Here is a 14665-nt window from a genome sequence, read left to right as displayed (position 1 = left end):
CAGTGTAGCTGCAGCTAGAAACTGTAACATTAGCTCATTAAACTGTTCCAGTAGCATGTAGATGATGATTGGATCCGTATCTTGTTCTTTAGGAGGAGATTTTGATTTGCATGCTGAAATATTTGGCTGGGATGCCTCCTCAAATTTAGCAGTGTCAAATGCCCCATCAAGTGCAACAGAAACAGATGCCTTTCAAGGGACATGACATGAAACACCCCTTCTGAGATCACAGCTGGAATCTTTCCTTCTGGAGACTAAACAGGATCTACCGTTCCTGGGGTCTCTTCTGGAATATCCATTTCTTGGTTATCAGTTGGAGTCTTTATTCTTTGGAACTCAAATCTACCCCTCCTGAAAGACCCCCCTTCCTGGAGTCAGTACATTAAATAGCTCTACTGAGGTCAGGGCATTGGATATTTCACCTGGTATCTGGTCATTGGCTGAGACATTGGCCTGTCCACCTGGGGACACACCATTGGCTGAGGCATAGGCCATCCCTATTGGGTCTTCAGGACTAGATATGGAAGCAGAAACATCTCCTAAAGCTACATAACTTGACATAGAGATGTACTCCCCTTCTGCTATTTCTGAACTTGCATCTTCTCACGCTACAGGACTGGATGAACCACCAGGGATTGCAGTGTTTGATGACTCTCCTAGGGCTGTAGGACTAGGTATTACCATGGGATTGAGGGATTTGCATACCCTCAGTTGGTTCCCAAACCTTAACCTGGAGTTTCTGGTCATAGGACCTCAGTTATAAACCTGATACTCCTTTTGGGAACCTTTGAATTATCATTGGAAGTGATGGAGTCTGGACCACTTAAGATGAATTGTCTGCCTGAACATTGATATGTTGAACGTAGCTTTTTCCTGATTTTCAGAGGGAGCAGTCCATTAAAAAGTGACTTGCTTCCACAATACAAGCACAGTAGATTGTCATTCCATCGCTGATGCTCAGAATGGGAAAGCTTTGGAAGCAAGCAACTCTGGATTCTCCTTTCAGTCAGTACAGAAGGAGTCACCACAGAACTAGGGGAATCAGAGCCCTACTGAGGTCATTTCTGTCTCAGTAAATTGGGTAGTGACTTTCATGGCATCCAAGGGATGTCCAGTCATTTTAGAAATTAGTCAACTTTTTTCTGAAAATTGTTTTTAAAACTGCTCTAATAGAGAATGCTGTAGAAATACATTTTTGGGAAGCTCAACTGAGCATAATGGTTATACATCAGCATGCAGCAACATCCAAACACCTATAATGGTGACAACACCACCCCTATGAACAGCCCACACCAGAGGTAGATCTCAGCAGGCCTGTGGTGCAGATAGCTGCAAGTAGTGACCTACTTAATCTGTTGAAAAAAACAGCATAGTTAATTTGGTTACTTACATATATTTTTCACATAATTTATTGTGATAATTATATTGTTGTACATCATTGTGTACTTTGTTACTAAAGTGTAGTGACATACTGTGCCGTACAGTAGTATATTCTTAAGTGCAATCTTTCCTGCATGTTTGTCCTTTGCAAAAGTATTCATTTATTAACAGTTTCTTATATAGCGCAGCAAATTCCGTTTCGCTTTACAATTGGACACAATGATAAAACAAAACTGGGTAATAAACAAACAGTCATAGAGGTATGAGGGCCCTGCTCACAAGCTAATAATCTATAGGTAAAAGTAAGGATTTATTTAAAATAAATTTCTTTTTTGCAAATCTTTGTGTGCTTTTTTTAGTACAAAACTCATTTATTCAATTATTCTTCACAGTATTCATGGACTAGGTATACGTGATTGCTATATATTTTTTATATTTGCAACATAAAAGTAACCAACATGTCACAAACATGCTGATGGTGGTTTCTTTTAGCATTCTAATTTGGGCCAAGTTTGACCAGAGTTTGCTAAAATCATGGGCATATTTGATACATTTTTGCATTGTATTAATCCCTATGGAAAGTACTCACTAGTTTGGCCAATGGTGTATCTGATAGTATTTGCATGATAGAATGTTTTTGGAAGTTTGATTTAATAGAACATTCCTATGTTTACTTTTAGTACATTTCTGTGTTTGAAAAAATGGCTAATATGCCAGACAATGCTTACTTATTTCTTAGTATTGTTTTTCCCCTGGTGTAAACCTGGTTGACATGTTAACCTTGCAAAGCTAAATGCATTTTGAGACAATAATAGGTAGAATCATATGCTGGTCAGCTCGTCCCCATATTCACCAAGATCTTCAACAAAATGCTGCAGCTACAGAAAGTCCCTTTCTGCCTCAAAAGGTCCACTATTGTCCTGGTCCCCAATAAACCCTCTATCACGTACCTGAACAACTATAAGCTGATAGCACTGATGTTTGTGGTTATGAAAACATTCGATCATCTGGTTTTGAATCACCTAAAAACTGTGACTGGTCCCCACCTGTATCCCCTACAGTTTGCCTATCGATCATATCGGTGTGTCAATTATTCAGTTAACCTGGTCCTGCACTACATTCTACAGCACATAGACAGGCCCAGTACCTAAACGAGGGTCCTTTTTGTTGATTTCAGCTTTGCCTTCAGTACAGTTGTCCCCAGCATCCTCTACCCCAAATTACTTTGGATAGGGGTCCCTGAAGCTACTTGTTCCTAGATAGTAGACTTACTGACAGATAGGACACAGGTGGTAAAAGCGGGGGAATTTACCTCTCAAGCGCAGTCCATTAGTACAAAGACCCCTGAGGGCTGTGTCCTCTGACCCTACTCTTCTCCCTGTACACAAATGACTGCACCTCAGAGGTACAATCAGCAAAGATAATAGAATTCGCTGATGACACCACCACCACAGCATGTTTAAATTACAGTAACAAATCATCCTATAGATGGGAAGTAGACCGGTTGGCCCAGTGGTGCAGCCACAACAACCTTAATCTCAACCCCCTCAAAACTGTTGAGATGATAGTGGACTTCATAAGTCAGCTAGTGAATCTCTGCTAACAATTGCTGACAGTGTGATATCGCTAGTGGACTGTCAGGAATCAGCGATCAATGGCATCTCACTTACTGGCGCGCTGGTGTGCAGGCCTCCGGAGGTCACGGTCCCAGTTTGCAGCTGCCTGAATGCTCTGTCTGTGGGCATGGTGCCCATTATCATTGTGTACCCCTGATGTCCATCTAGTGTGTTCCCACCATCTGTGCAGCATGGGCACTGCCATGACACTTGTGGTCAGCTGATCTGGAACACCCAATCCTGCACTGTTCTGCACACATGACTCAAGCATCCAATGTCTGCTGACCAGCGGGTATAAATCCAGAACATTGGCTCAGTCTCATTGCCTTGAACAATGCGTCACATCCAGTGTACAGTGTCTCCTGGCTCCAGTCTTCTGTCTCCAGTGACATCCCTGCTCCAGTGTTTCCGTGGAACTACAGGCTCCATCCATCCAGCTCTGCTACAGCTCCTTCCACAGTCGGATCCCACCTCTGCATGCAGTAAGAGACTCTCTATAGGTGCTACTTACCATTCTCATCTGTGTGTTGTTTATATGAATTCAGCACTGTGCTATTCCATCTGGCACTTAAAACAACCAGCTTGCAATATGCAAACTGTCTCCTGCTTTGGCCTTGCTTGGCTTTGTGGACTTCTGATTACTGTATATACAGACTGTGTGAATTCATTGCTGTTGGTTTCCAAACCAATCACTGGAGTTACTATTGCCTGTGTTCATTGTCATCAGTTGCATTACCATCATTGACCTGGCTCCTGTTTCTCAAAAATGTGATAAACATATATATTGAGAACGATATATCATGGTGCACGTTATTCAGTAACATTTTTTGTGCTTTTTCGAGTACACTAAGTGATATTCAGGTACTTTCAAGTACACATCCATCATCCTAATATATGATTTGCAAGACTGTCTGTATGTGCAGATTGATTGTACATGTGAAGAATGGATTCACCTATGGTCAGACCACACTGAGTATGCCCAATCTCATCTGACCTTGGAAGCCATACACTGCAGGGCCTGGACAGTACCTGGATGGGCGACCACCAGAGAATACTAGGTACCGTAGGTATTTTACTCTCCCGAATTGGTGATTTATTCACTTATACAAGATCATTACTTTTTGACACAAGCTGAACCTAAGAGAGCTACTTATTCACATTAATATATTTCCTGGTTAGGAAAATAAAATTATTTTTGTGATTATAAAGGGAACATAATATTTTTGCTCAGTCACGTAATCTATTTTTTTGCCTAGAAATTATAGAATTTGTGCATTTATTTGATATACACCAAATGCCTTTCTTTCCCCTTTTTTTCTCTCCCCTTTCTTTAGTATACAGGTTGAGTAACCCTTATCCAAAACGCTTGGGACCAGAAGTATTTTGGATATCGGATTTTTCCGTATTTTGGAATAATTGCATACCATAATGAGATATCATGGTGATGGGACCTAACTTTAAGCACAGAATGCATTTATGTTTCATATACACCTTATACGCACAGCCTGAAGGTCATTTTAGTCAATATTTGTAATAACTTTGTGTGAAACATCCCACAGAAGCTTCTGCTCCTCCTCTACTCTGTTATTGTGGAGTCGGTACTGTGCTCATTGATACTGGTGTGGTATGGCTCCACCAGCACGAGGGACAGATGCAGGCTCCAAAAGGTGGTCAGAACCTCAGTCCAGGACCTGTACTTGTCCAGAGCTAAAATGAAAGCAACAAAGATAGTAAAGGACCAGCTACACCACAGCCACAGCATGTTTAACTTGCTTCCTTCAGGCAGGAGGTAAGGGCTGTCCCTGCTGGGTCCACCAGAAGCCTCAAAAGATTCTTTCCCCAAGCAGTCTGCCTGCTGAATTCCTGAACTTTGGCTGACTAGATGTACTTGTAACTCACTTGTGTCCCTACAATATACCTATCTGTCTGACTCTACTTGCCCCCACCTGCTTATCTGTTACATACATGCCTCCAAGCCTCTCAGCAGCCTCCCCATGGTAGAGATGGTGGAGAGACCACTGAGAATCCTGGAAAACACAGGACAAGTGAGTCTAATTATTTTTTTTATTATATACTGCGGGCATTGGGAGATCTCATAATCGCCGTAATCCAAATCATTGAGCGTGGCAACATCTGTACCTTCAGAATCAGAATCAGCTTTATTGGCAAGGTATACTTGAGTATACTAGGAGTTTGTCTTCAGTTTGCTATACAATAGTCATGTAAGTAACAGATATTTTTTAACTCTCTTATTTGTACATTGATATCCTTTCTGTCCCAAAGAGGCCATTTAACTCTTTAATTACACATTTACCTTGATCTAGATAATACTGTCCTGGTTGCTGCTATTAACCATTGGTGGTTACCACATCAGCCATAACACACCTTACATACCTCCTACCTATGCAATGTTCCTCTTCCACTGAATTACAATCAATGACGTCACACTGTTTTCTGCAACTACAAATTCATGCTCTCATCGAACAGTTCTGCCATGTCACTCCTATCTTCCCTGTCAGGCATTCTGTCTTTCCTCACCCCCCCCCCCCCCAATCTGTTCTTGACTTTCTACACACTCCACCTCCAAAATCCAGGAGCTAATTCAGAGGTGAACGCTATTGTTGCAACCACTTCATCTTTGTATACAGCTGCTGTGTGACAATATGGTAACGCCTCAGGAGGCATCTTGTGTAAAAAGATGCCTCCTGTTGTTGAAAAAAAAACCAAGCAACTCAGGTTCTGGGATACAATGTGTTAAATACGGAGACTGACACAGGACATTTCAAAAGAGATAAGTATTTATTTAGGTTACAACAATAAAAACATGCAAGTAACAAGTTATACTCAGTTACAATAATAGAAAGAACAAATTAGAATACTTATCTTCTTTCCTTGATGTACAGTAAGTGGTCAGAGCTGTTGTGCAGGAGGGTTGTGGATTATACACAGAACAATGATTGCTGGAATATCTTATGAATGGTTAGAAAATAAGTAGTTATAAAAATGATTATGAATGATCTGCTGTGTACACAGAAACACCCAAAAATCTAGTTCTAGGATTTATAAAATGTATCCCATTTACTGTATGTTTCAATAAGTGCAAATTCTCATGCGTGTAATCCCACAGTATTAATGTTACCTTTTATTTATTAGGTACCGCAAAATGTATACACCGTTGTACAGAATACACATACAAAACACTTCTCTTTTACAGGGCATCACAGTAGGGTTTAAATACAATACATAAAGGAACGCCATAATATAACTGTCAAAAATTTACACCAGACTGGAAAGGACAGGGAATTTGGGCATGGATATGGCAACTCACTGATGATAGCTGGAGTCAAAGGTGGGAGTCAATGCAGTGCAGTGATACTGTACCCAGCATGTGGGCAAGCTACAAGAATCAGAGTGGCTGTAGGAAGGAGACAAGGCCACGGAGTACTGGTGAGAGGCGGTGTACCAAGGAAGAACAAGAAGGAGGAGCTTACATTCTAAAGAGAAGGGAAGAACAGCAGCAAGGTGACCAGAGAAATATACATTGTGCAAGGTTAGAGAATCAAATAAACAGGAAGGATGAAATGCTTTAATAATAAGGCATATTTTAAACCCTTTAAAAAGCATCAGTATTAATATAAGCCTTAATGTGGGGAGTGAAGGAGAGAGCGAATGTTAGGATGACAAAGAGGCAACAGACTTGAGGGACAGAAGATACGGTCATGTTATCACTGGATGATGAGGGCATATCAGCATATTGTAATATCCTTCTGAGAAATTAAGAAATAATAGTAAATGGTTTTGCAAATAAAAAGAAACAGTAATTAAATTAAATGATTTATATAAAAACATGGATCATATTTTATATTTTAATGCATGTACAAGATCCCAAAATCTCGGTGCAATGACAGATGTCCTCCTGGGTACAGAAAAGCTTTTAATGGAGGATTCCATGTCTGCTGCTATGACTGTGTCCCATGTTCTGAGGGAGAGATTTCTAATACAACAGGTAGGAATGTGTTACAGTATATACAGAAGATAAATCTTCATATGTAAATAAAGATTTTACAATTATCATAGTAAAATATCAGTATAGAAGACAAACTGTATGATAGAATAAAAACTCAACACAAATAGCACAAAACTATGTTGGTGTTCTCACATTAAAGTATACAATACCACATTCCAAATTCACTACATATTATATTGCTGTATTTTGTTAAGTATCACTTTTTATTGAGAGACATAAGTATTTAATTTAGGAAACAAATACTCTGTTACCCCCCATTTGGGTACATACCACATGAAACATTTCAGAAGAAAAAATGTCCAATGCTCCCATTGCAGACAAAACACATTAATTCATTTTTTCAGATTTATATTAAACATACATTCTGTCTAACTGTTTTATAAAGAACAAAATAACTGACCCACTGAGATTATATGTATGGTTTTATATTACATTTTAGACAGTGATATCTGCCATAGATGTCCTGATGAAGATTGGCCAGATGAGAGAAAAATTAGATGTGTACCCAAAATATATGACTTTCTGTCCTATGAAAAGGACATTGTGGTGCAAATATCTGCAGTAACAGCTTCATCTTTCTCTACTGTAACATTATTTATATTAGGGAACTTTATTTATTACTGGAACACCCCAATTGTGAAAGCCAATAACCGGGCTGTAAGCTTCATTCTCCTGATCTCCATCTTGCTGAGCTTCCTCTGTGTGTTCTTGTTCATCGGCCAGCCTGTGGATATAACCTGCAGACTCAGACAAACATCATTTGGGATCTTCTTCTCCATAGCTGTCTCTTCTGTATTAGCCAAGACTGTTACTGTCTTCATTGCTTTTAAAGCCACCAAACCTGGCAGCTCCTGGAAGAAGTGGGTAACACTCAAAGTATCTAATTATGTGGTCATTGTGTGCTCCTCTGTCCAAGCTCTGATCTGTGGTGTCTGGCTGACTGTTTCTTCTCCATACCAGGAGTATGACCATAACTCCTATAAGGGAATGATCATCATTCAGTGTAATGAGGGGACAGTGATTGGGTTATACTCTATGTTGGGTTACATAGGGACCCTGGCATTTGTAAACTTTGTTCTGGCTTTCATGGTGAGGACATTACCGGACAGCTTTAATGAGGCCAAGTTCATCACCTTCAGCATGCTGGTGATCTGCAGTGTCTGGATTGCAATGATCCCGGCCTATCTGAGCACCAAAGGGAAAAACGCTGTGGCTGTGGAGATATTTGCTATACTAACCTCATGTGCCGGTGTACTGGGCTGTATATTTTTCCCAAAGCTGTATATTATGCTTATAAAACCTGAATTTAACTCCAGAAAAACAATATTGGGGAAAAACACTCTATAAACCATCAGATACTGTACTTTACAATTATATGATACAAAACCTGTTGTTTTTCTTAAACTTTGCTTAATTAAAAGGGCTTTGCAATGAAAATGGTTTATGTAAATAAGTATAGAAAGATCTGGTTTAAGTGACAAGGACAAAGTAAAAAAAAAATGTATATATATATATATATATATATATATATATTATACATACACACACACATATGGATGAAAAGAGGTGCCCACCGTGCAGATCAATTTTATTACTTTAAAATAGTTCTTTTAAAATACCACAAGACAAAATTCAGCCCCTTAATACTGACGAAGTGATTACAGAAAACTAGTTTATTCTTGGACTATACAACGTGGTGTGTGTCTGGAATATTGTCCTTCATGCTGGTAGTGAGCAGTGTCCAGATGGATCCTATGGTGAATAGTGGATACAGTGTATGGTCCTAGCTCCTTTCCTAGTGAAGGGTTTCAGTATTTTGGTGGCTTTCTGTTTTACATATTGTGGTATCCAGCCCAGAGTGGTGAAATTCTTGGTACAAGGCTGCAATTTATCTTGTGATGTTCTAATAGATCTGTTCTTAAGTGAATAAAATTGCTTTGCACTATGTGTGCCCTCTTTGAATCCTTTCTTTCCAGATAAATTAATTTCCTGGGGTCCAGAGATAATATAAAGAGGAGAGGTGGTTCACTACGAGGATCTAGTGCTGGACGCAGTTCTTTGGGTTATAGAATTTGCATAATCATTTGTAATTTTATAGGAAAAAGAGCTTTATATTATTTGTACTAAAAGTGCACATGTACATCTTTGTAATTCTCTCTCTCTCTATATATATATATATATATATATATATATATATATATATTCATTAAAATAGAAGAAAGGCATACTCAACAGGGGCCTTTCACAAGCAATACTTCAGAGCTTTATTACTCACATCACCACTTTAATACATAGAGTCAACATTTTGGTTCACAAATGTAAACTTCTTAAAGACTTGCCACCAGGAGGAATGACAGAGAGTGGTTTCCTTGATCTCCCTTTATAGCTAACATGATTAAGTCCCATCTCCTCCCCTCTCAACAGTACTGGGAGTACTAGTGCCTGTTTATATTAAAAACCTCTTTGCATGCTAGTGTAGAGCGTAGACGTGTGGTAGGGTGACCATATAAACTATTATTAATGTATAATAAGGTGATAAAGTGAACAGGAAATTATCCTGAAGTAACTGGAATGCAACCAGGAATCCATTTATAAATGGACATTACACTGTAATTAAGAATTAGAAATATGCATTATAAAACCTACGGGAGATGCAATAGTAGATAAATTACAGAACAAAATGTAGCATGCACTTTATATATATATATATATATATATATATATATACACACACAGTGTATTTACTAAAAATTGATATACACATAGGGGTCCATAATGGAAAAAAGTAGGTCAATCCATAAATCAGAACACTTTTAACAAATAATGAATATATTGAGACATCAGTGGACCAAAAATATAAATTTAAAAAATCTAGCTGTTGTGACTAAGGTCAGGAAATATTATCAGGACCGACAGGCTTCCCATATTGTTTTTTTTTAAATGTTTAGGTGATTATATTCATCCATGCCTTTTGGGGCAATGGTCTCCAATCCATATGTCCATCTGTCCTCTTTTTTTCAACAGTAAAGTCTTCTATCTCCTTTCACCACCTCTTCTCAGTGGGGGCACCCAGTCAATAATCATACATTTTAGGCTAGCTTGTTAATGGCCAACCTGAAAACAGTGTGATGCCACTGGTCTATTAGTGACACCTTTCTCATATGCCAATTTTATATCAGACCTATGTTGAGTCATTCTCACTCTAAAGTTCCTTGTGATCCTGCCCACATACATTAGCCTGCACTGGAATATCAAGAAGTAGATGACATTATTCAATAGGCATGTTAGGTGATGCTGATTCTCTTTCCATTCTGCGGATGTGGAAAAGACACATAATCAGCACCTTGCAGGTTGTACATCCCAGACAGTGAAACTTCCTTTGCTGGTGGTCTGCAAATTCTCTCTGCTGGAGGGTGTAGTTCTCATGTTGGTTCTATATAGAATATATTTTATGTTTTGGGACATGTCACACACTTAGCAATGGCAGGGCTATCCTAATTTATCCCATATCCACATCCGAGGCACCAATCAGCTAATGTTTCTATCCAAAACTACTCTGTCCAAAAGTTGACATCACATCTCATGCCCTGGATCTTAATATCAGGTATCTGCAACCTTTTGGGTGTCTTTATATCATACCGGGACAATTTTCTTGCCCTGGTGAGGCAACAGTCTGCCAACTTTCTAATGTATCATCTTAAGAGTAATCTATGCCTTCTCTTCTCCAGTTGCACCCCAATAAGATCAGCTTCTGAGATATTTCTCAAAACTCTGGATGATGGCTTGAATGAACATCAAGAGTGTTCTGATCAGTAGATTTACATTATAAAGTGTGTACCAACCTAATGTCTTTTTTGAGAATCAGAATGTCCCAAAAATTCATACATAGCGTATTTATTGAGGCAGCAAAAATAATGTCAAATAATAGATTAAAATAAAGGAGCTTATCCCCATAGCATGCCATAAGATACTAATTTTCATAATTATCCCTAAATATATTTGCAGATGCATGGTCCAAGTATGATCCCATTGCAGTCCCTGACAGCTGCATGAAAAACTCATTAGCATACATAAAATGGTTACACTCAAGAACAATCTCAAGTCATAATGATAAAGTAAATTGTTATACCTGACTATGGACCAATCTGGGGTGATATGTTTAGTGCCTTAATGTCCTCTGTGTTCAGTATTTTAGTGTACAAAGAACACACAACCAGAGTGGTCAGTAAACTGTCATATGATATGGAATATATTTAATTAAATATTTGAATACCCTTCAAAAAATCACAAGCATTTTGGATATAATTACTGATCACTTTAACACAATCTTGTAGGTAGAATGCTGCACAAATAATTGAAACACTAGTCATGGGTGGGGTTGGAATAATTTGTCACCTAGGAGGGACCACTAATGATTTGTGGACATTAGATGTAGTATACAAAACCACACACACTGAATATTCTACCATCAGAAACTTACTTAAGGTACAGTAGCATCAATCCAACCATTGGCAGAAGCTAAACTAATCAGTTGTTCAACTTTACATTTTATATTCATCATAGGATTACGGAGTAATTTAATTATCTATGTTTCACCAGGTCATAGGCTGAAACATCCTGCAGTGCCACTGTTCCACCCTTTTCTGCCTTTCTAATAATAATAGATTAATTTTGCATAATGAATAGAGCGCCTCCTTCTCATCAAGACATCCAAAGTTTTGTAGCTGCTGATGCTGTCTTCTTAATAAATGTTCCCAGGACCTTTTCATTAGATAGGAGTTAGGGACTGAATTTTAAAAAATGAAAGAAGAGATTTTGTCATTTGACTCAGACTGTACATCTCTTTTAACTGCTGACAAAACTGATCATTGTATTGAGTCAATTTGAGAAATATAATTCTGAAAGAAAGAAACTTGAGACAGTTGAACAAGACTATAAAAATCAACAGTTCTTTTGGTGGTTATTAAGATGTAGTAGTTTTGGGTGTGGCACAGCTGATGTACGCTTTAGGAGATGGCAAAGGGTTCCTGTTTATGATACCAACTCTTTAAACTTCACATCTGACTCTGAGAGCTTTAGAGAATAACAGCATTTTTTAAAAAACATTTTTATTCCCAGTTTCATTGATTAACATATCTACTGGTGTACATGCTTCTGTGCTGTGTTGCTTAGATCAGTGGTTCTCAAACTTTGTCCTCCAGACTTCAAACAGCTAACTTTTTCCCAATCATCGGGCAAGTTTACTGGTGTACTCATTACTTACTGATACATTTTTAATGATCTATAGCTGGAGATAATTATTTCTCTTGTGATTCTGTGAGGAGATCTGGAAAACAAGCACCTTTTGGTGTCTTTAGGAATGAATTTCAGAACCTATGGTTTATATAATCTATGATACACATTTTGAAAAGCACAACACACATTTTCATTTGGGATTACTTTGCATTGGGTCAACCTTCTTACACTTGAGGATGTTAACAGGGAGACAGACAAGCTGAAACAGCTTCCACACAGAGTCCAAGTAAACTGACAAATAGTCAGCATGATGGGCAGCAAAGCCAGTGAGACACTTAAATATTGAGAGACCATTTACGTCACATCTGTGATCATACCACTACAGATAAGAGGCTTCATGAGCTGGCGGTATAATTTACATCTCCCAGGCTTCCTTCCATGGTGGTTTTCACTACAGGTAATCCCTGAGTCACAACAAGGCGTCTAGCTCAGCAGTAAGTTAGAAAGAGATTGGATATTTACTTTAGCCTCCTCCTATTACAGAAGCCAAATTGATTTTATGTCCCATCCTTAACTTGAAGTCCTTGAACATACACATCAGGATTGATAGACTCCAAATGAAGTCTCTGAGATCTGTCTAATAAATTATGTAAAATGTAACAAAGAGAGAAAAAGTATGACTCTTGTTGGGGCGCACTCTTGTTGTATCTTAGGGGCATATTCAATTAGCAGTGATAACGGACTTTTCACATGAAAAGTCCGGTTTTCGGGTGAAAAAACTTACTTTTCACGTGAAACGCAATTACAGCCTATTCAATTATCCTGGAAAATGTATCACTGATCATTTTTTCACTAATTTCACTTCACCTTCTCTGAAGCAGGTGAAAAGTTTGGAAAAGTCACTATTTTATGGTAAAAATGTTTCTATATGGTACAGAACTCCTGGGACACCCCCCTTAATGACTAATTAGGCACGTTGAAGTTTTTAATTGTTTTTAATTGGCCAATAATGACATGTCATTTTTGGGATGAAAAAGTAAAAAGTGATGGAAATTGAGGTTCAAGGTATGGGACAGGTATATTGGGGTGCTTTATGAGTGGGACAGGGGTTTTTTAGGCTTGCAGACGGGAGTAATCGGTCTGTTTCCACTTTTTTTTAAGTACCCTAAAATGACCCAAATATATACTTATACCCATTTTCATGTACCCCAAATTTAATGAGAGCATTTATTTTGCTCAAAAAAACTTGCTTTCTATCATTTTTTTGCATTTAAAAAAAAAATGCATAAAACAGCCATTTCACACAATTTAAGTCCCCAAAAACTCTCTAATGTGATCTCTAACACACTTCTTTTCTGTTTTCCTATGTTAGTTTAGCATTTTTTGGGGTACAGGCCGATTTCCTCATTTTCACCTGCACTTTTCACTGCAAGAATTTTCACGTGAAACCCGGTTGGAATTTAATAGGTCGAAAAACGGAACGTTTTCGCAGCAATTTTCGGGCGATTGGCGCGAAAAATTGAAAAACGGAGCGTTTTCGCAGCAATTTTCGTCCGATTGCCGTGAAAAATTTGCGGGCGAAAAATTGCCGTGAATTTGCGGATAATTGAATACCCTAGTTAGTATCTAATGATTAGTGATGTGTATAAGAAATAATCAATTCTTTATTTCTGCTCTTAAAATAAATGGGAACTTGACACAAAACAAAACTCAGTAGTGAGATTTAACATGAATTAATATTAGCATTCCAACAAGGAAACAAGTATTACCTAGATAAATTTTGTAATGTTCAGATCTTGTTTTTGCTTAGATAAATGCATATTGGAAGATAGCTACATACCATGCTGTTTCCGTCTGCAAAAGATTTATGCAAACTGTGTTTGTATTGATAAAGCCCTAAGTAGGGATGATTTTAAGTGAGGGAACACCCCCTGACTGAGATCTAACCCTGATAATTCGAGTCTGTCTTAGAGAAATTGCATACGATGAACAAGGGTGGGATCTAGACACAGTAAAGTAATAAGAATAAGTGGTAGTGGTGATCCTGCTGTTAGTGTTATCTCACATGGAATGCAGTCTTCCTACTGCACTGGGTATTCCCTAGCGGTCACCCAACTAGGTACTAACCTAGCCCACCTCTGTTTAGCTTCCAAAATTGGATGAGATTGGGCGTGAGCGTAGGGGTATGGTGGTAGGAAGATTTGCCCTGTGCCACTTATGAGAGTGCACCAAAACAGAAAATGGGTTGCCTTCTGAGAAGGGAGTGGAAGAAAAGATGGGGAGAAGAAAGAGATGGATAGATCTTGGGAGCGTGAATCTGCTGTCCTTGTCAGACGGGAGAAACGTGTCTCCTAGGGGACACGTTCACCAGAATTGTGGATGAGAGTTCACGGAAAAAAGAAATGGA

The 14665-nt window shown here is 38.5% G+C and overlaps 1 protein-coding gene and 2 pseudogenes across 1 annotated transcript; 2 read left to right on the top strand and 1 right to left on the bottom strand.

The window, feature by feature from the left end:
• Positions 1–565: 565 nt before the first annotated feature.
• On the top strand, positions 566–8370 carry LOC135052138 (vomeronasal type-2 receptor 26-like). Its single transcript, XM_063957424.1, has 3 exons — positions 566–664; positions 6879–7002; positions 7463–8370. The coding sequence occupies exons 1-3, from the start codon at positions 566–568 to the stop codon at positions 8368–8370; spliced, it is 1131 nt and encodes a 376-aa protein (XP_063813494.1).
• On the top strand, positions 3948–4066 carry LOC134948009 (5S ribosomal RNA; annotated as a pseudogene).
• A 5966-nt stretch (positions 8371–14336) lies between the features above and the next one.
• On the bottom strand, positions 14337–14455 carry LOC134950500 (5S ribosomal RNA; annotated as a pseudogene).
• Between the last annotated feature and the right edge of the window lie 210 nt (positions 14456–14665).

Source organism: Pseudophryne corroboree, chromosome 1, assembly GCF_028390025.1.
Source record: "Pseudophryne corroboree isolate aPseCor3 chromosome 1, aPseCor3.hap2, whole genome shotgun sequence".
Taxonomy (NCBI): domain Eukaryota; kingdom Metazoa; phylum Chordata; class Amphibia; order Anura; family Myobatrachidae; genus Pseudophryne; species Pseudophryne corroboree.
Note: the sequence above shows the minus strand (reverse complement) of the source record. Positions and strands in the feature narration are given on the sequence as shown.

Coding starts and splice junctions, on each gene's coding strand:
- LOC135052138 (XM_063957424.1), top strand. CDS start 566: ATGTACTCCCCTTCTGCTATTTCTGAACTTGCATCTTCTCACGCTACA. Junction 665..6,878: donor TTGATGACTCTCCTAGGGCT/GTAGGACTAGGT, acceptor TGCATGTACAAG/ATCCCAAAATCTCGGTGCAA. Junction 7,003..7,462: donor AGAGATTTCTAATACAACAG/GTAGGAATGTGT, acceptor ATTACATTTTAG/ACAGTGATATCTGCCATAGA.